A 22,500-nucleotide genomic window follows, 5' to 3' on the forward strand; every position below is an offset into this window, starting at 1 on the left:
GGCGGTTACCCCCCCCCCCCATTGGGTGAAGTGCCTTGGTATATGTATGTATCATCAACAACCTTTGACAGTCCACTGCACGACAAAGGCCTCTGAGGTATCCTTCCACTCCCGTCTATTTATGGTCTTTCTCTGTTAGTTTAAACTCGAAAATGTTCTTCGATTGCCAGTCCATCGTATTCTCTTCCATTCCCTGCTTCTTTTGCAATCTAAGAACTCATTCTCTTCTGTTTGTCCATAAATTATCTGTCATTCTCATATGTCCTGGCCATGTCCATCCCTTTTTTTTTTTTTTTTTTTTTTTTTTTTTTTTTTTTTTTTTTTTTTGTACATTATGTTAGAATATCCTCTACTTTAGTAAGGCTCCAAGTTTCTGATGCATAAGATAATACTGGCAGAACCATCTGATTAGATACTTTTCTTTTTAGAGAGAGTAGCATTTTACTTTCCATAATCTCATTTTGTTTACTATGTCCTGGTGAAACACTTACTGTCTGTTCTAAGTACGTATATTCATTAACAATCGCTAGCGATTTATCCATAACTTCTGTTTGTTGTCTCTACATTTTCGTTAAACATTTTATTAGTTTTACTCATATATATTTTCAGTCTTCAAGTTTCTGCTTTCTGTATTCAAATCTTCTATCATTTTTTTGAAATCCTCCTAGGATTCATTAAATAGAACCATGTCATCTGTAGATGTCAAATTGTTAAGGTATTCCCCATTATTTCAATGTCTACTGTGAGAATAGAATTTATCAACGATATCTTTAGTTTGTGATATCAGTGGCCTCTTTGATATGTAACCTTTTAGTGCTTCAAATATTTTTTTTTCCGAATCGGAATAAATATCAAATTTAAGAATCATTCGATTTTCAATTGATTTTACAATGTTAATCTATTGCAAAATGTCTAATATTGGGTAACTTCTTTACGTGGTTTAATTGAGTTAACCCTCCTCTTCCGGTCTCTTTTCTACCAATTGTTACTCCTTGTTGTTTTTGTTTGATAACTCTTGTTTTTTTTTCTTTTATCTATAATATCCTTAATATTCATTTCTGTTTATGTATTTATTTTCCTTCTTTACTGTTCCAAGTTTCCTTATTCACTCTTCTTTAGATCACTATTCACCGTGAATACGTATAGTGAAGCAAATGATCGGTATTCTAAAGAGTTCGCCTGGTTGCATCTTGTTCCAAATGTAATTCGTTGATTTACGCAATTCATTCACTTTAGCCACATCGTTGTCTACATCTCTCTACCCATTCATAAGTCTGTTTAGCTAGGACTGTAGAGTGTGACATTCGCCAGTAAGTGCCAATTATTCACTAGTATATATTTAATATCTTTCGGACCATGAGATTTCTCTGCAACCCACAGTTTTCCCAGTATTTGTACAACCACAATTTTACACACCATTCAAACAGCATCTTAAAACCTTTTGATTGGCAATTCAACACCTTTTACACCGAAATTCTGGTATACTAACGATGATCTGCTATCTCTCCCTTTGTCAATGCATCTGGAATCGCGAGAATTAGGAATTAGGAATCACCCCTCTACATGGTCGGGAGGATGATCCTATAACACCTGTCCTACCTTTCATACCCATGAAGAACAAACATGCGGCTTTTATTCATCACCCTATTTCTCATCTTGTGGTGGCCTATCGGAAACGTCCCTGCCTGTTTATCGCCGGACAGGGTTCGAGTCTCGCTCAAACTCTATAGTTTCTTGTAGCATCTGAAATCTCACTACCCGTGTGAGCTAAGGAATGGGGGTTTGGGGGAGCCTATAGGTTACCTGCTAAGTCATCAGCAGCCATTTCCCGGCCCTCCTTGGTTTTAGCTTGTGTGGAGAGGGTCTTCCTAGCTAGGAAATCGTCAATGTTCCTTGCTTCAGTCATTCCTGAGCGGCATTTAAACATTGGAATCCTTCGTATAGTTTTGTATTTACTTGAGTTAGCCTACCGGACCCCTATCATAGTGTATCAAATATGGAATTCTGTTCTTAGAGGACCTCAGCAGCTCTTCAAGTTTATAAGCAACCCCGGGATCATGGCCATGAAAAATGGCTAAATTGGGAATTCTTCATGAGATGATCATCTTTAACCCCATCTGTACTTTGAACCCTATAATCATTGCTCTTGATAACGTGTGTGTGTGTGTGTGTGTGTGTGTGTGTGTGTGTGTGTGTGTGTGTGTGTACAATCAATTTGGTGCATACTTTGCCAACCTCCTTTTTCTGTTATCTACATGATCAGGCACGTTTATTACTACTACTACTACTACTACTACTACTACTACATGCTAAGATAAAACCCTAGTCGGAAAAGCAGGATGCTACTACCCCATTGCCTTCAACAGGGAAAATAGTCCAGTGAGGAAAGGAAACAAGGAAACAATTAGAATAGTGTGTTTGAGTGTACTTTGCTTTGTCTGAAGATACTGCAGTATAAGTAGTCCCATCGAAGAATTAGAGCCATTAGTATATATAAAGTATTGAGAACCTTTCCTTCCAATATGTTTCAAGGCATGGAGTATAATTGTACTACTTTGACAAGAAATAGGACAGGAACAAAAAACAAGGGATAGGAACATATTCATTTTTTCTTCTAGGTAAAAGGTGGAGAAGAGATGGTTGACTAAGAGTCATTTAGATTTATTTTGTAATAGACTATTCTCTTCAATTGAAAATAATGGTTCATGATTGTTAATAGATACATCACTTGGTTGAAGAGCTTCTTTGTTGGAGAATTGGGGGATAGGATCATCAAAGCACTTCACATTATTACAAAATATCAATGTAAGACTAAAGATGACTCACCACTTCCTCATAAAATTGAGCAATTTGGGTAAGATCTAAAGTCTCCACTATAAAGTTACGGGCTTCGATTGTGTGTTGGATCTCAAGACTTGAAAGTAGCTTCAGATTCTGATCCATATATTAGGCTACCATAATCTATTCTTGATAAGACTAATGCTTTATAGATCATCAGTAAAGTTATGTTTATACCCCATATTGTATAAGATAGTTAAATTTTCTAGGTAGTAGAGTAGCCAGAGCACCAGCAACCTGTTGAGATACTACCTCTCCAGAGTTATTGGGTCCTTTGACTGGCCAGACAGTACTAATTAGATCTCTCTTTCTTGTTATGGCTCATTTAACTTTGCTTACACATACACTGAATAGTCTGGCTTACTCTTTACAGCAGAGTCATATCACAATCAAACACTGGATAACATTGTGTTAGTTTGATAGTAACATTTTCAAATTCTACTAGGCTTTCCATCTCTCCAAATAAATAGTTTAGATTCAAGTGAATCTATCTCTTCCTTTGGGGTTGGATAACACCTTTTTTTCAATTTCTTAATGTTTTTCCCTAGTGGACTAGCTGTACCCGGTCATCGTCTGCCCTTCTTGTAACCTTTCTTACAAAACTGTGCTCTTTGTGAGGACTGATAAGGAATTATGAGAATTGTGTTGATATGGCTTTGCCTCAGGTGGTGTTGTCTTTCTAGAGGATGCCTCGTACCCACCGAACATGAACAGTATCAATACAATGATGCAAGAATGGGGGCAAATTCAAAACCTTGAAAACGGGAAATGACGTGAATAATCTGTGTGGGATGACTTCTAAAATAGGTTTCATGACATGGTGGACTTTTTACTGGAAAAAAGACAGATTGACAGATTTCATTGAGAATTGACAGATAAATTCATCAGTCGACTTGCTCAGGAGGAAATATCCTTTGGGTGAAATTCTCCCCTTGTTAACTGCTGGTAATTAAGGTCACAGATCTTCAGAAGTTTAAGTGCATTATTGCATTCATATTGATTGATTGAATGAGAGTTTTCTGGCATCCTGACATCTAAGGTCATTGACACCTCTATCATTTGTTAGAAATAGAGAATAAAGGGAAATTATTTAAAACAAAAGTAAAGATGTCCTTATAAAGTTAAATAGCTTTCAGAAGAACTGCTTCTGAAATAAATCTAAGAATACCGCTGACTTGGTAAAACACATCCTGCTCAAGAATCTTGCCAAGGATAAACCTGCCATCCTCACCTCGAGCCTCTTATATATCTATTTCTTAAGGTGCTAAAATTTGGTCAGCAAGTGCCTCACTCAGATAAATCATAGCAGTGATTAGCCAAGTCTTACCTCTAGAATTCAAATATCCAGGTAAACAATGGTAATTAGAAATGTGTGTCACCCATCCTTGAGTGGTGATGGTCAAACGCTAAGGGTAGGCTACAGATATTTAATAGTTTCGATACATCATTGCTGTGTAGGCCTACGGATGTATTGTATCCTTTTGTTATGGCTGGATCTTAAACGAGAGTTCTGGATACAAAATGTTTCAAATTCAACATGTATAGATCAAAGGTCGTGGTCGCAGCACAGGTGAATTATTTTGGCATAGTGAGCAATAAAACTGGATTTGTTTATTTGTTGTTGAGTTGCTTTGTTGACTTGATACTTGTTACTCTTGTTTAATACTTTAGTATGCTAGATAGATTTAGTTAACAGACTATTGGGTATGATAGTCATGGATTTCTATTCTTGCACCATTTCACTGCGATATCCACAGCCTGGTCTTGGTAACCGTTTTTTTTTTTTTTTTTTTTTTTTTTTTTTTGCGGTAGTATATTATAAACGTCTTTGCTTGGCAATCGCTAGACTGGGATTCGAGACACGCTCAAGCTCGATAGTTTCATGTAGTGTCTGCAACTTCACCTTCCTTGTGAGTTAAGGATCCAGTAGGTTTAACTGCTGAGTCATTGGTATCCATTGCCTGGCTTTCCCTAGTCTTAGCTTGGTTGGGCAGGGTTCTTGGTGGTTGATCATATTTATAAATGATCAGTCTCTAGAGAATTGTCTCTGCCCTTTGCCATTCATGAGCGACCTTTAAACTTTTCCTTTTTCAGTCGCCAGTGCTATGTGTATTAAGCTGGAATCACACAAGGCCTTTTTTCACCAGCAGTAAGCCGTTGCTACCCAAAATGGAGAGTATGAGAGCTTGTTGCTTGAGATATTGGGCAAGATAGAGATATTGGCTTCCCAACTGGACGGGAAGCAGCAAGCACAAACCGCGAGCATGACGTCGGCTGCAAATAGGACGTGATCTTGCTAGGCAATCGTGGGTCCAACCAGCCTCAAGAGATAATAAAATTCTGCTTAGTTCATCCTGTGGTAGTTGTAAATTTCTTCAATTCGTGTAATATACCGATAATACATATTACTGCAACAGTTAGAAAATTTTTGGGCTCCATGATGATATCAGCTGATCGGTTTCGTTAAACTGTTTCCTATTTGCTCCTCGAACTGAGAGATCGTATCGTGACGCTACAACACCTTTGCTCGCTATTATTGACTGGAGGTTGGCGAAAACCTCGATCAAGAAATGTCTAGTTTGATACCAGCATAAGAGTGGTAGTGTGTGTGATAAGTGTCTAAATACTTTACTTATTTTACTTTAAGGGCTGCTTATCTGGTCCTGTACAACAGGGGAACCCTACTCACAACTGTAGCTTCACGGTTATTTTATGATGATCATCGGGGAGCATTTAACATTTCACAATGCGTATTGTTCGCTTACTGTTTGATCATCACTGTCAAAACTCGCAAAATAAGGTTTTCGTTTTCCTCTTGAAAGCCTTGATATCTTCAATTATTTGGATTTCTCCTGGGAGCCTATTATATAGTTTTGGGGCCGAATATATAAAGGCTATAGAGCCTACTGTAGGCATGTATCAAGGTTATGATAGTTTGAAACCATCTGTAACTGTTCTCGTGTCAGGACAATTTGTTGGTTGCACAATATGTAGCAATTCTCCTAGATATTTTGGACGACCGTTTCTAATAACTTGGTGGGTATTCGTACATATTTTAATTCTTATATTTAAATTCTTGCTTTAATCGGCAGCCAATGTAGATCAATTAGTATAGGAGTGATCTTTTTTCTAGGTAGGACATCTTTTATTAGTCTTGCTCTGTTTATTGTGTTTTGTAATTTCTTAGGTTGTACTTTTGGTTAATTGTAGTAAATGGAGTTACAGTAGTCGATTCTGGCAATCACGCAGTTTATCACAAGTTTCTTTACGGAGCATTAATCCAGGTAATTTTTGTATAAAAGCAATATTTCTTAGATGATAACCAGCAGTTTTTACTACATTATTCATTTGGGCATTAGGAGACTCAAGTTACAATCAATAAATATGCCTAAATCACGAACTTTACCTGATATCGGCACTGAGTCTTTATTTATGTTTATTTGTATATCACGCAAGTTTCTCTCGCTGTTTCTCTCTCCCACCACCATAAACTCACCTTTGTTCTCATTTAATTTTAGTTGTTTAAATGTCATCCATTCTCTAACACTATCAAGGATTTGGTTTAAAGTTTCAGTAGTGTCATCTATATCATTTATGGAGAAGTAAAATTGTCTCATCTGCAAATAGTTTGAACTTCACACCATGCCTTTGTAGCATTTTCGATAGACCAATAGTATAGATGCAGAATAAGATTAGGCCAAGTACACTCCCCTGGGGCACCCCTCTGTTTAAAGGTTCGTGTGGTGACTAAGAGTTTACAATTTGTACACAGTAATTTCTACCAACCATGTAGTCTTTCAGGTATTCGAAGGCTTGATCTTCAACTCCGATGAACTGTAGATCATTTAGTAGCAGTTCATGCACAACTGTATCAAAAGTAGCACTGAGATCGAGTAATATTTAAGTACCACATTTGTTGACATCCATCATTTCCAGCATATCATTCACAACAGAACAGATAGCTGATTCCATACAGTATAGTTTTCTGTAACCAGATTGGTTGTCAGGCAAAGCTTCGATTACTTCGAAGTGACTGACTGGTTGTTCAAGAATTACGTATTCTAGCACTTTTTAAACAAAGGATAGATTCGAAATAGGTCTATATGAGCTTAGTTCCTGGTAATCCAGAGCACTTTTCAGACTGGTGTGACTAAAGCCATTTTCTCAGATATGGGAAACTTACATTCATCAATGCTTGCATTTGCTAAACTCTTTATTATTTCGGCTAGACTAGAAAAGTTTCTCTCTCCAATTACTTCAGATATTGGTATAAGATCGATCGTGCAGTTTGATTTCTTTGCTCTCTTGATAATCCTGGTGATGTCGTCATGTGTTATGTTAAATCTCAGTAATTTTACCTGTGTATCTGGTGTATCATTAATCTGATGTTGAATATTTACAAATGACCTGGTTATAATTTTGTTTTTAAAGAATACTAGAAAATCAGAGCTTTGATGGAAATAGGAATAAACCAACCAAATCAAAACACAATGCTTTGCTTTCAACAGTGGTGGGTGAACCGTGCACTTGGTGACAATCGTATGAAATTTTAGCTTTGGCAAGAATCACCAGATTTTGAAGACGCGCTTGCTTTATCTTGTTTTCCTCTCCCACTCTGTTTCGTATTTCATCTTGCATTTCGACGTAATTACCTTTCCACTTTTACTTCATATCGTTCCGTTATTTGTCCAATTAAAGGGGGTTCTTGTTCTTTAGTGGCCAACTTTAAGTTGTTTCTTGATAGACAGTTCGTCGATGTCTTACGTACTTTCCTTATCATAAACAGCCGGCGATGTGTTCGGTATCTTAAATTTAAGAACAGGTAAACGATGACAAGTTTTCTCTCTCTCTCTCTCTCTCTCTCTCTCTCTCTCTCTCTCTCTCTCTCTCTCTCTCTCTCTCTCTCTCTCTCTCTCTCTAATCACGTTAGTAATTTCTGTTCAGTAATTATCTTGAAACATTTGATAAACCTTGAGAGACTTCAATATTTTCAAATTACTTTGATGTAAAATAAGAGATGATTTGAATCCTTCTAATTCCTTCTAATACTTAAATGATGTGTACACTCAATCAATCAAATCATAACCAAAAAGATATTAATGGTTCCTCTGATGTATTAAACATCTTTGTGTTTAATATTGCTAATTGCTGCTTGTTAATTACACAATAATTTACTCTGTCTTCTTTTGTCTCTATGGACTTAGCTTTACTTAATCTGTTAATGCTACAGATCTTCGCCCAAAGATTTGTAATAATAAACCTTTGTTCGCAGCAGTAGGGAAATAAATGTAAGTGAGATCAGGCAACAGAGAATAGTGATCTATATCTTTATTTGGAAATTTCAGTCTGTATAGTGGGGACGTTCTCTGGATTAGAATATTATTATTATTATTATTATTAGTAGTAGTAGTAGTAGTAGTAATAGTAGTACTATAGCACATGTCATACATTTAAAGGCAATGCATTGCCTGCTATGACCATTAGCAAATCTTGGAGACTCATAAGCACTGACCATTTCTGATCTAGCAGATCACGGGTCGTTGTAGCCTGTCGGTACAGCCCTTGCCTGGTGCTCGCCAAACTAGGGTTCGAGCCCCGCTCAAGCTCGTTAATTCCTTTGGTCACTGCAACCTCACCATCCTTTTGAGCTAAGGATGCGGGTGTTTGAAGGAGCCTATAGGTCTATCTGCTGGCCATAGAAAAACTTGTATTTCAGAAAGCTTCAAGGAATAGCAAGTAGTCTCCCAGACACTTTCTTTAAGGAAAGATATCCCTCTCAAGTGTTCCATAAGGAAGACTATAATCTGTAGTCTTCTATAATCTCAAGGGAGATCTTATTTTTCTTCTCGCATTTAACCAATGAAAATTTATAAAGCCTTTTTATTGTTTATATATTAAAGATCTACTTTAATGTTGTTAATGTTCTTGAAATACTTCATTTTATTTGTTCATTACTTTGTTGTAGTTTATTTGTATCCATATTTATTTTTCCTCACTGGGCTATTTTTCCCCGTTGTTGGAGTCCTTGGACTTATAACATTCAGCTTTTCCAACCAGGCTTGTAGCTTAGCTAATAATAATAATAATAATAATAAAAATAATAATAAAAATAATAATAATAATAATAATAATAATAATCGATTTTCTTGATAGTATTCATCATCAGTGGTGCTTCCCAACTTTTAATCTATTCAGATTTTAGAAGAAAATGCTTAATTAAAAATTCCTTATCCCTTTATCATTCTATTTCCTAACTAGTAATATTTATCCCAATGATTTCCTTTATTTTATTTAGAAGAAAATACCTTAAAAATTAATGTTTATCACGCGTGATTGAATTACTTTTTTCTTATTTAGAAGAAAATATGTAAAACTATCTTGATATTTGATGATTACCCCAATCTCCAAAAACATTTCTGAGAGCCTCTTTTCAGTGTCAACAGAGATCGATTGACTCGTCCCCTGGGCTGGAGTAGTAAGTATCCCACCACGGGCATCAGTTGGAAGAGATCTCTCGCGTCTCCTTGAGGTGCTTTGCAATATTGATCATTTGTGGTGGATCAAAGGTCAGGTCACCTCGTGAGAGCCCAGCCTGGCGTTTCTCAATATCCGATATTTTGAAGGATCCCATTGATGCCGATGTCCAATTACAAACAGTAGGAAATCAAGGGGGCTCTGAAAGGTCAAGTGATCTGTCTGATCTGGTGACAGCCAGTGCTTATTTACTACCAGTGTACGTGACCCGTCAGGAAAGTGTGGTAAATATTAAGATAGATATGCACGCACAGATGCAACTCTTCCCGCCCCCTTCCGCTTTTCTAACTACAGCACGGTAGTTTTTGGTTTCCGAGTGTACCCCTCCGGATGCACACTCTCACTAATGTATGACTACTCCCTCTCTCATCTACCCGAGGGACAGGGAGAGACCAAGTAGTTATACGTCTTGCAATGCCCCTCAATGTGACCGGAAAAAATTATATATATATATATATATATATATATATATATATATATATATATATATATATATATATATACATAATAGAGAGAGAGAGAGAGAGAGAGAGAGAGAGAGAGAGAGAGAGAGAGAGAGAGAGAGAGAGAGACTTGCTCTTTATTATATAGGGAGGATAAGAGAAATATTCATCAGCTGTTATTAATTTTAGACGGATCAATATGACATCGTAGGTCCTTTAAAATATTCCTGTAGGTAGATCATTTCAGTTTTGCATTCGTGATCAGTACTTGTGGCTGTTTTAATGCTGTGTTTTGATAACCTGTTGGAAACGACCCTGCTTGACGTTCTGCTGAACTGGGGTTCGAGTCACTCTTAAGCTCGATAGTTTCTTCTAGTGTCTGGATGCTCCACATCCTTATGAGCTAAGGATACGGGGTTTGGGGGCGACTGTAGGTCTACCTGTTGAGTCATCAGCAGCCATTGCCTGGCTCTCCGTGGTCATAGCTTGGGTGAAGTTGTTGCTTTGGCGCTAGTCATATGGATATATGGTCAGTCGGGAGCGACCTTTATTACACTTAAAATCTCTAAAATTTATCGAGGTCTTTTAGGATTTCATGATGTTTACATCATTTAATAAACGGCGATTTTGCGGCTAGAAAAACGTTACAAAATCTCTCTCTCTCTCTCTCTCTCTCTCTCTCTCTCTCTCTCTCTCTCTCTCTCTCTCTCCCTCTCCCTCCCCCCTCAGCTGTCCTTACAGTATATTGTGTTATGGGTGAAAGGGAAGTATATTTCTCAAAATATATCTGTTGAATACATCTCTGTGGCAGCAAAAATTTTTACGAAATGGTATTTACCTTTTTTGTCATCTTCATCCACGACCTTTATTGCCTTTAGTCCCTCCACAGATCTTAGAACTGAAGACAAATACAATTGGTGGTGTACCCAGTGATTTTAGCCATCTGGAAGCGTTGTAAATGTTGTAGAGGCTGACTGAGCAAAGATCTGGCAGTGAATTCAGTCTTCTGGAAGCGTTCTAAACGTTGTAGAGTCTGTGCAATGTGTGCAGGTAATGATGCAGCGAGTGATTTTTGCCTTCTGGAAGCCTTAGACAAAATGGTATCCAAAATATGATCTATAATTTCTGATTCTGAGTAAATGCACACCCTAATGAAAATAATTATTTATGGTGAGTTAAGAGAGAATTGCCTCGGAAGAAATCTTAATTGACATACACCAAGCTTTCTAATGTCTAAAGAACGATTAATAAAAAGGACTGCAATGTGTCTCTTTCTTTCCCACGGTTATCCATACATTAAGGGGTCGGTTGCATGATGCACTCTCTCCAATACCTTCTATCGAAGTACAAATTGGACTATATTACCTTCGCCAACGAAGTTGGAAGGAGGATATGTTTTGGCCCCTGTTTGTGTGTGTGTTTGTGAACAGCTGCCTGGCCACAATTTTAATTGTAGCGTAATGAAACTTGCAGGGATTAAATGTTATGTAAAAATCTTGAAATTATTTTAAATCCTTGAAGGTCAAGGTCAAAGTTCAAGGTCACGGTCAAGCAAAATGTCCATTTCACATAATCATGTATAAGTTAAGACACCGTTGCCACAGAGACTGCAAACTTGGTTCATTTTAAGTGTATAAAAATCCACTAATTAATACATGCTAACGTCAAAGGTCAAGGTCGAGAAATAAGCTGCCACGGCGGAGGTTTGCTCTCTACTGAGTGCCCCTTTAGTTAGCATTGATTTATGATCAAGTAACTCGCCCAAAAGTGAAGGAAAATGGGAACAATTGAGTAGCAGGTAGATCTCAGTGAAGGGAAACGTATTTAGGATTTCAGATACTTTGAAATAGAATATTTATGGCCATAGGAAGAGAAATCGTGAGACAGACGTCATGTTAGATGAAAATTGGGATATCGAAGCCTGTTTTAATGGACTTCATCTCTCTTAAACCCTATTGCATTGCTCTGATATTCTAATGTATTGAAAATGAGTTATAAGGGTTTAGATTTAAAAAGCAGAAAAGGACAACATTAAAAGAATTGATGGCTATACTGTCCTTTCTCAAAAATATTCAGTAATTAATATTATTGTTGAAATAATTAATTCTCTAATAATTTTTCCACAACAAATATATTACAAGCATTAGCTTATAATAAGTTATATCCAAATGTTTTGCGCACCAATTACAAAGATCACCTAATTTATAAGGCAAATTTCAACCATACAGAAACTAAAGATAAAATAGGAATAAAGTTCTCAATTATGAGTATTGGTAAGTTAGAATTTACCCATGGATAATTTGCATATTAAAAGAACAATGCTTAAACTCTTCAAGTGCCTATATACACTATTTAATCAGAAAATTCTTATGACTTCAGGAATTCTATATCTATTGTACGTATGAAAAATATACATAATATAGGTAAAGGTTGTTGTTGTTGTTGTTGTTGTTGTTGTTGCTTTGTTTGTTCCTCTTGGATTTTTTGAGATTCAGACACGGTGATGAATATCCCCAAGTATGTGAACTGCTTCTACTGCTAAGTGAAATATCCAGTCGATGTGGTCAAGGGCTCAAATACATTTTCTTTCCTGACTCTTTCCTTCTAAACGCAAAACAAGTTGCTGATCTTTGATTGCCAATCACGGCAAATAATAATGAGTCTGTATCTTTGCAGTTGCGTAATGTACGGCGATTCCTCTCAGAACTTTGGGGGGAGTCACTTCCTCATAAGCAACAATAAGCAACCGTATCTGTAACGTAGTAAAAGAGATTTGTTTTCGTAGCAACATTCATATTGTATCTGTGTGGTTGAAGATGCTTCAGTTCATTCCTGAACCTAAGTGAATCAGCGGGACATTAGAATATCTTTCGTGAAACCTCTACATGTAAATTTCTCTGGTATATCACTCGCAGGAAATATGCCAAGTAGAAAGCTGCCTAGAGGAACTTCCATCAGGACGACATGGCTCAAGCCCAAAAATGACTGATCTATTCTAACGTTGTTACTGATCTCAAGAGATTTCATGTTTATTATTCGTTACTTCTTATATAGAATTTCATATCTTCGTTTCCTTACCTCATTGGCTATCTTTCCCTGTTGGAGCTCTTTGGCTTAATGCATACTGTTTTTCCAACTAGGGTTGTAGATTAGCTAGTAATAATAATGATATTACTAATGCAAGATCTTAATTTTGTTGATAACAGTATTTGAGTGTTAGTGATATTACATTTATCATTATAGTATAAGAAAGTTTCTCGTACACAAATTATTTCGCTATGTTACAGAACAGAAAATGGTCTTTTTTTTCCTTTTACTTAATCTCTCGTATAATTCCATCTTTCAGTTTAGAGTAATGGTCATTATTACTTCAGCTGTAACCAGATTGTGGAATGATCTTCCTAAATTGCTAATTTTACCTGTGAAGCTTCAGAAGTTCAAACATGATGGAAATGCTTTTCTTGGTTTACATATGACAGAGCTATTTCAAACTTGGTACTGATCTTATAATATTTCCTATTTTTCCTTATTTTCTCTCTTCACTGGGCTACTTTCCCTATTGGAGCTCTTGGGATGGAGTGTTCTGCCTTCCAATTAGAGTTGTAGATTGGCAAGTTCTCATATATAGTTTTGTTGTTACCTTATTTCCTTTCCTCACTGGGCTACTTTCGCTGTTGGACCCCTTGGGATGGAGCTTCCAGCCTTTCAACTAGGGTTGTAGAGAGGCAATTTCTTCTCATATATAATTTTTTTTCTTATTTCCTTATTTCCTCTCCTCACTGGGCTATTTTCCCTGTTGGAATCCTTGTGATGGAGTGTCCTGCTTTTCAACTAGGGTTGTAGATTAGCTATTAATAATAATAGCAATAATAATATTATAAAAGTATGTTCAAAGTAATCTTTAAAATACAGATACGTTTTGTTGGATTGCAATGTTGATATTATCTCAGGATCTTTCTTAGGGGAAATGTTGGTGACTATCACGATGGAAGTTCTTTATAGAACATCTTTTGTTTTCAAAACGAAAAGGGTTTGAAGGAACAGGAACAAAATGCTTTTATGAATATGACACATCAACCCTCTTAATAAAAACAGGTCTGATTACGAATATTTACACCCGATAAAAAGAAAAGTGGGACTGAATGTGAACGACAATACGTAAGATCTGTTTACAGCGAATGCTTCTGTTGTTAATTTTGAATTTCACTTCAAACTTTCCATCTAAATGGTATTAAGAATTAGATTAGTAAGGAAAGCAAATACAATCCATGTATAATTCCAAATTATTGAGATTAATCAATTATATTTAGCCTATAAGAATCATATTTCATTGCATATTATGCCCTCGTTTAAGGGTGGCCTATGTGGTAACGTCCCTGACCGGTGATCGCCAGATTAGGGTTCAAGTCCCAATCAAACTCGCTAGTTCCTTTCGTCGCCGCAACCTCACCGTTCTTGTGAGGTAAGGACGGGGGATTTGGGAGCTTATAGGTCTATCTGCTGAGTCATCAACAGCCATTGCCTGATCCTCCCTGTTCCGAGCTTGGGCGGAGAGGGTCTTGGGCGCTGATCAAATATGTATATAGTCAGTCTCTAGGGTATTGTCCTGCTTGCTAGAGAAATGTCATTGCCCCTTGCCTCTGCCATTCATAACCGGGCTTTAAACCTTTAAAGTCATTTACCTCTGTTATGTTATATCGGTTATCTAAAACCACCACCAAAGTGATAATTGAACATTCGAAAACAGTTTGGTACTTGTTTTCTAAATGTTATGACACGTATGTTTAGTCCTTTCCAAAGTGCTAGTGCCTTGAAGACTTTAGATTTTCATGTTATTATGTTATAACAACTGATAATAATCTGTGAACAAACGAATGTTGTATAATGATCCAGTATAATTAGCCACATTTGTTATGAGTGAGGGACGCTTTCAACTCCTTATAGGTTAAGGTGACTACAAACATTTTAATTAGACCAGTATATATATATATATATATATATATATATATATATATATATATATATATATATATATATATATATATATATATATATATATATATATAAGGCATATATTATACGCCTCCTAATATCTGGATTCTTTCTCTACCTCGGAATCAGAGACCCAAGGGGGAATCAGCTTCTTTTTGTGGCTGAATGGCTAAGTCAGTGGAACCTCAGTTTCTTGGGTCTGGGTTCGATTCCCCGGCCGACGAGAAGGTATTATGTTTGAGTTGATTCCCCCTTGAGTCTCTTATCCGTAGGTAGAGAGAATCCATAAATTAGGAGTATTATATAGGGCTTATAAGAATATGAAAACACTTGTAAATGTGCAAAATTTATCATATAGGCCTATATATATATATATATATATATATATATATATATATATATATATATATATATATATATATACACACACACACAGAAATGTGTATTTGTGATTTTATTATTTTTGAAAGACAAGATAAATATATGTACCTTTCACTTGAAAAAATACTCCTTGCACAAAGATAATGACCCATAGACTGTATTAGTTGCAGCTATTAATCATCATTCTTACATTTATCGTCAACTATCAAAGTACATCTATTCCATAAAGCAGCAATAATGTTTAAAGAAAGCTTCCCAGTTATATTGTTACTAGAGAAGAAGACTTCCCACTAGCACTAATTCATAGTAGATAGTAGAGCAATGGCAGTATACGTCATCTCCTCCTACGCCTATTGACGCAAAGGGCCTCGGTTAAATTTCGCCAGTCGTCTCTATCCAAAACTTTTAAATCATTACTTTTCCACTCATCATCTACGACTTCATGCTTTATAGTCCTCAGCCATATAGGCCCGGTTCTTCCAACTCCTCTAGTGCCTCGTGGAACCCAGCTGAATTTTTTTAACTTCTTTCCCATTGTTTTCTCTGTGTCAGTCATGTTTATATACCTTATATTATTTTGTAATGCTGTACAAACATACATCAATATGTTTGCTTGAATGTTCCAGGAATGCTGGACCAGTATGATAGCAATATTTGTGTCAGATGCTATCACAACCCTATTCTGGACAGCTCCATCGTCCATGGATTTTATGTGAGCATAGATTAGTGAGCCCACTTTTTCGTGGTTTGTATTCAAGTCTTCAACGACTTCTCTAACTACCATGTCTCCTTGAACATAGAAGTGAAATCAGGCCCCAAGATATGAGAGGTACACATGCTTATAGTTGTTCAATCTTGCATGATGCTGTGCCACCCATTCTTGACTGATCTGGATTTTAGGCAGTCACCAATGTTCTTGGACGCTTTTGTTCATCACCAGATATATCGTAATCCCACGTCGTTTTCTCACCAAGACCCCTTCTAGCCAGTTCACTCCCCTTGATAGACAGAATAGGGTGTGTCAAAAACTATGTCAACTCTTTCCTGAAATTGCAGTCACTCGCTGAAGAATACGATCTGCTAAACCACCATACATTTGTGGATCATGCTATGGGCCAGTCTTCAGGAAGAAATTTCCATCTATAACAGTTGCATCAACTGTGGGTGGAGTTGATCATTCGACTCTATCTTCCAAGAGATGGAGAAAAGCGCTCTGTTTTCACCATCAAGCCATCAGAGCTGAAGATTGAGAGAGCAATTGTCTAAAAGAGGTAGAAGAGGACAAGTTTCAAGTCCAAATCCTCGTCATACGTTATTATGAGCAGTTGTCCCAATGGATCATGAGTACAAACCACAAAGGCTATCCATTTGTGTTTGCTCTGTTTACTGAACTTGCAATTCTCCTTGAATGTCATCAGTCTCTCCTTCATCGACAGTTCGAAGTTGTTTTGGTCTTTGATGCATAGCCTATGAACTCTTCATGGCTCTTTTTCTCCTTTTATCTCAATCCAAGTAGGCATTCTGTAATAGATCCACTGATTTCTTTTCCTGTTCTGATTTTAAACAAACTTAGCAATACTTCAAACAACGTGATAAAAGTAGTTCAGCTTCCCTTTATTTGGTCAATGTAAGTTGGAAGTGTACCTCTTGATTCATGATCTGTGCAATTCCGCAGTTGTAATATCCTAGTTCAACATTCCGGCTAACTCCTGGGCAGTAGCTATGATGGCTGCATGATCAGACTTGGTTATCATCCATCAAAGACGTACGCTGTAGATGTCAGACCAGTGCATCTGCATTCACCGTTTGCTTCAATGTTAGATCTCCTGGATGTCTGCTGAAGGACTTGCCTGTTCTCTTGGCGAAGGCACTATTCCGTAGAAGTCTCCGAGGGCCAGGGTGTGCTTTGCCAATGTTTACAAATCCAACTGGAATTTGGACAACCAACAGGAATAATTGATATGCTTTGTTGCAGGGAATAGTTAGAAATCTGAAGTAAGAGCATGTGGAAGTCATAGATGTAGTCAGTGTAAGTAATACAGAAATTTGCTGTTGCCCCATGTGTCCCAGTCCTCATTTCATTGTGTGTACTCTTCGTACTTTGTAGGCCACAAGGTAAATATCTCTGAAGACTCTACAGTTTGCCATATGTCCACATTTGGAATTTTTTCATCATCTGGAGCTCTTTCGAATGAACACAATAAAGCTACAAGTTTTTTGTTCTTTTCAAGTGTCACTAGAAATGCCTGTGAATGGAGAATCTCGGATGTCAGTGCATGGATGGAATGGATCTGTTTGCACCTATTAGAATGTTTATCTGTTATCAAACCATTCAATGAGCAAGGTGGTAACACGTCACCGTCGGTGAGAATTCTAGGACCTCCGGATTCAACGATGAACTTTCCTATTGATTTTTAAAAGGCCTGTGCAACGTGAAAGGGACTCAAAGTTACAAACAGATCATCATACCATGGAGATTGTTACCTGGATCTGCATGGCCACCATAACTGCATTTAGGTCATATGTTACAACCCGATATGGTTGGTAACACTCACGGCTACTTTTTTGTGCTATTATGAGGGTTTCTTGTATGACATCCAGGTTTGTAATTGGTTGCTTCAGGTTATTCATGTACATAATATCTTGTTCAGTCGATCTGGCAGGTTCAGTCAATGAATCAAATCCAACCCACATTGGTATCGGGGACATGTCCGATAATGGCACATCATCCATGCTAAATCCTTTCTGGTTTGTGGTCTCTGGACAACTTCTTAATAATTCATGGGTCACACTGTGTATTGTAATTTATTATGCCTAAAGTGTACAGCTAACTAAAATTGTTGTCTGTTGTCAGTATTCTTAGCATTTGTATTGTGTTTACAATGTACAAGAGACAACTCTATTGCCAGCCTATAGGCCTACACTGAATCAGTCCTAAGCTTAATTATTGACCTTTAACCTGATCTTACATCTCCTTTCCACCTCCATAGTCATTCCTACTAGTGATTCTCAACCAGGAAACCACCCTCTATATTCCTGATTTGGTTCCAGACATGTACCTTTCATGTTAATCAAAACCTTTATTAGTGCCAGTTAACATTGTTCTTAGGTTATCTTTCCACCAGAAAATCCATTCTTACTTTGCAGATTTGGATAACGTGTGGTGTCCATCATCAATTGGCATAGAAATGAAACTTATACCTTTCATGTTAATTAAGATGTTAATTAGGGGTCATTGTATGTAGTATAACCTTTGACCTATTCTTAAGTATCCTTCCCACCTCAACTTCCATTCTTAAGTTGGTGATTTATATTCAGATGACCATCATCAAATCCCCAGTGGTTTCGTACTTATACATTCCATGTTGATTAAATCCTTAATTGGTGCTAATTAAAGTCATTCTTAAGTTATCTTTCCACCAGAAATTCCATTCTTACCTTGCAGATTTAGATGCAGCGTGGTGTCCACAATCAATTGGCGCAGAAGCGAATCTTGTACCTTTCATGTTGATTAAATCCAATTTTGGAAGTTTTTTGGGTGGCGCCCCTATCACACCCGTCACTTCCAGAACGTAAGAATGGATGTTCTATATAAAAGCTGAGTAGTACTGCACCTCCAACAACTTCAAGCTCTTTGAACCCTCTATGTTAATTAAACTTTACCCAGCTCCCAACCTAAATAGGTGAAGATTGGTGTGACCGTGGACGACTTATCCGAGTCGTCACGTATAGATGATGCATCGAATACAAATTCTGTCTTATCACCATGGCTGAGGCTCAATAAACTTATGCGGGGTTTTGGAAATAAGAAATAGTGATAATGCCCTTAAGCATAATATGAGGAAAATGATTGCAAAGGATATTAACAAGCCCGGTCAGCATGCAATGTGTTCAATGCACTAAGGTTAAGAAATTTAATCCTGTTCCTCTCTTCCATTTAGATAATAGCCTATGCCATAATTATCACAAACAATGTTGGTAGGTTAACTAATTTTCCACGCCTAAACACAGAGTTCTCTTGCTTGAGGACACACTTGGGCAAACTGTTCAATGTGTTTTCCTTATCTCCTTTCCTCACTGGGCTATTGTCCCTATTGGAGCCCTGCTTTTCCAATTAGTGTCGTAGCCTAGCTACTAATAACTATATCATCACAAGGACTGCTGAAATCTGTTTTTAAAATTTCCATTTTATTAAATGCAGTCTGATGAACATTCTCGCTGTATTCCTGAAAATCATTTTAAGGAATGTGTTGACTTAACACCTTTGAGATTGGAAAACTTTTCATCCGTGATGCAGTTTCGCAAAAGATACGTAACATTAACAGGGATTTTACATTTCTGAATGCGCTTTGCCAAATCTTTGATTAAGACTTAAGAATCAGATGGTTATCAGCCCGAGAACGTGTGGGAATATACAATGTCATTAGCCTACTGAGGCCCTCAGACGAATTTATTAAAAATCAGTCGTGTTAATTCATGGTTGAGGCAGTTTTAGCGATTCTGAGTAATGGAGTACGATTTGTATTGTATTATCATACAAGAATTGGTAGCTTATTAAATAATAAATATCACTATACTGTATATCTGAGGTTAAAATGTATCATCACTACAACTTTTTTTTTTTTTTTTTTTTTTTTTTTTTTTTTTTTTTTTTTTTTTTTTTTTTTTTTTTAGAAAATTTGATTCTTTTAGGCCCATGGGAATAATATTTATTGATGAATCACGAGCTCATTCTCCCATTTGTTTAAAGATGTTGAAAATATCCGTTCTTTTAAGAAAATATTTCGATGCAAGTCCAAAGTGGTTTTGACTACCTTTAGCATAACTGATCGCTCTAACTTTCCCGCATTAATGTTCAATATTCTCAGGCAATTCTCTCTGATGACTTGACGAATACTTGCCTTATTGGGATAATATCTTGTATTTCATCAAGGTATTTTTCTGATTCGAGAAGAAAGGAGCGGTCTTGCACACGCGCGCGCACACAAATACGTAAAGTGATTTTCTTTGGTCTATGTATATCTATTTTATTTTCTGTCATTTCAGTACTTCTGCCATCTGATATCACTTTTTTACTTTTATTATTTAAAACTGGGTGATAGCTAACAATGATTATTCAACGTGAAATTAAACTGTAATGTTTGTTCCAAGTTAGATACTCAACATTCTGGTTTTATATGACTAAATTGAAGAAACAATCCCCAAGGAAGATTTGGTAACCCAATGAAACACTACAACTGATGAGCCAATTTTATTTGAAAATATATGCGACATGACGTGAAGGAAGTAAGTCTTTCCTCTGGCTGAGTTTGCTAAACGCCAGAAGACTCAGAACACTCTTGCAACTGAATGAAATACACCGGGAGAACAGAAGCAACGACATTGACCTTAGCATCATCGTCTTTTGAACTGATATCTAGAATGAAATAATCTTTTGATAGCCTGTTCGAAGATTTCAGTTTTCACCAAGCGGTTGATCTTACTAGGTGGGATAAATAATGACTGAGCAAGTTACTCTCCTGCTTCTGTCAACCACCAACTCTTTTAAAGCAGGCAAAATCTGAATTCGATATGTTCTTATTTTGTAAGTAACTTACAATTTTTGTCTGACAGAAAGGTCAAAATTCCTGGCTTGAAATGGAAAAGAAAGTCTGTCGAAGGAGTAACAATCAGTTGAAGATGCTGAATATTCTTGAATGGTAGATAGATGACAGTGAAGCTAAAAGGAAATAAACTGTTATAATTATATCTTCCAAAGCGTTTATTATATCTCTACACTCTAGACTACTAAAGATAAGGACATCTAATGCATACATCTGCAGTTCTTGAAAAATATCTTCTCCATTACACTAGAAACGTTTGATATGGCTAAAGATCATAAGATTATAGTATTTTTTGTTTACATTCTGATATTTGATTTATATCTTGATGATAGGTCGAATCAAAGGGAGGTTATGAACAGTTGAAGATGCAGTGAAAGGAAGAGATTATTGTTTATGTACCCTTAGCCTTTCTGATCCTGGGTTATTATAAAAACTTGAAAAAAACTAATAAGAAAACTAACAAGAAAACTAATGATTAAGAGATCAATTCAAATGATGAGACCTCGTATTCAAAGGAGAGATTATAATTACATCAATTAATGAACAAGAAAGAAGATTCATGGATCCTAACATTGAGAAAGGACTCGATTTTTATATCCATTTATTCACTCGAGATTTACAAGAAAATTAAACAGCTTTTTCACTAACATTAGTGGGTTGTTTTGAATTTAAATGAGGTTCTTTCAAACTTTCGTCTTTCTAGAACTGCAGACAAGCGTATAAGATATGCTATTAGTAATGCTACCCCTTTTTAAATTAACTTTTACCCAGAAAAGCAGTTTCTACAGATATCTTGACATGCTGACAACAGAATTGACTGGAATTTTGTGGATGAAGCCCATCAACGGAGAATATACTGAGATTAATATTGATATAAAATGACTTCGAATGACATCAAGATTAAAGACAATTCCTGGTTTTCTTGCAGCCCGTCTCTTTGTCGTCGCTAAATGCTAATGATTGCTTTTCCTCATCTGTTTCTGCTCGGAGCTCGGCTGCTCCTTGCCATTTCACTTCCTCTTGCCGAAGCAGCTGACGGCGTTGAAGGCGCACTGCTTCCAGTAGGAGCGTTTCCTCTGCAGGTCTCTGACGTCAGCATTGTTCCTCAACCGGTCCACCATCACCTTGGCGAAGAGGTAGTTGATGAGGGCAGCGTCCAGTGACCCGTCGTCGTCAACCAACTGCGAAAGAAGAAGATGAGGATGATGATCTGGGTTGTAATGCATCTCATTCGACAGTAATTAGTGTTTTGTTTTTTAATTTGATAGGAATACTTTTTCTTAAAGTAATCTAAATCCTCTAATATTAAAGATTGTATCACTACAGTAATTAGTTGTGTGTACTTTAATAGAAATAGGTTTTCCCAATGTAATCTAAATCATGTAATCTCAAAGAATATGTTACCACAGTAATTATTTTTTTTTTAGTAGAAAGACCTTTTCCCCAAAATAATTTAAATCATATAATCTCAAAAATTATGTTAAAGTAATTTTTTATTTTTTTTTTTTAATTTAGTAGAGTTTTCCCAAAGTGATGTAAATCATTTAACATAAAAAAGTCTGTTACCACAGTGATTAATTTTGTTTGAAATTTAGTAGGACTTTCTTTCCCAAAGTAATCTAAATCTTGTAATGGCAAAGATTATGTTACTACGGTAATTAATGTTTTTTTTTTTTTTTTTTAACTAGAGGGGAAAAGTTTTTTCCAAA

The 22,500-nt window shown here is 36.5% G+C and overlaps 2 protein-coding genes across 2 annotated transcripts in view; one reads left to right on the top strand and one right to left on the bottom strand.

The window, feature by feature from the left end:
- The window catches only part of LOC137631835 (facilitated trehalose transporter Tret1-like), a 495,928-nt gene that overhangs the window by 116,097 nt on the left and 357,331 nt on the right, over positions 1-22,500 (top strand). The window lies entirely within an intron of this gene.
- The window catches only part of LOC137631836 (prohormone-1-like), a 246,324-nt gene continuing 244,248 nt past the window's right edge, over positions 20,425-22,500 (bottom strand). Inside the window, exon 4 of the mRNA XM_068363843.1 lies at positions 20,425-21,972. Coding sequence (XP_068219944.1) covers positions 21,802-21,972 — 171 coding nt within the window. The 3' untranslated portion in view covers positions 20,425-21,801. The remainder of the gene's footprint in view (positions 21,973-22,500) is intronic.

The sequence above is a fragment of the Palaemon carinicauda genome, chromosome 40 (genome assembly GCF_036898095.1).
Source record: "Palaemon carinicauda isolate YSFRI2023 chromosome 40, ASM3689809v2, whole genome shotgun sequence".
Taxonomy (NCBI): Eukaryota; Metazoa; Arthropoda; class Malacostraca; order Decapoda; family Palaemonidae; genus Palaemon; species Palaemon carinicauda.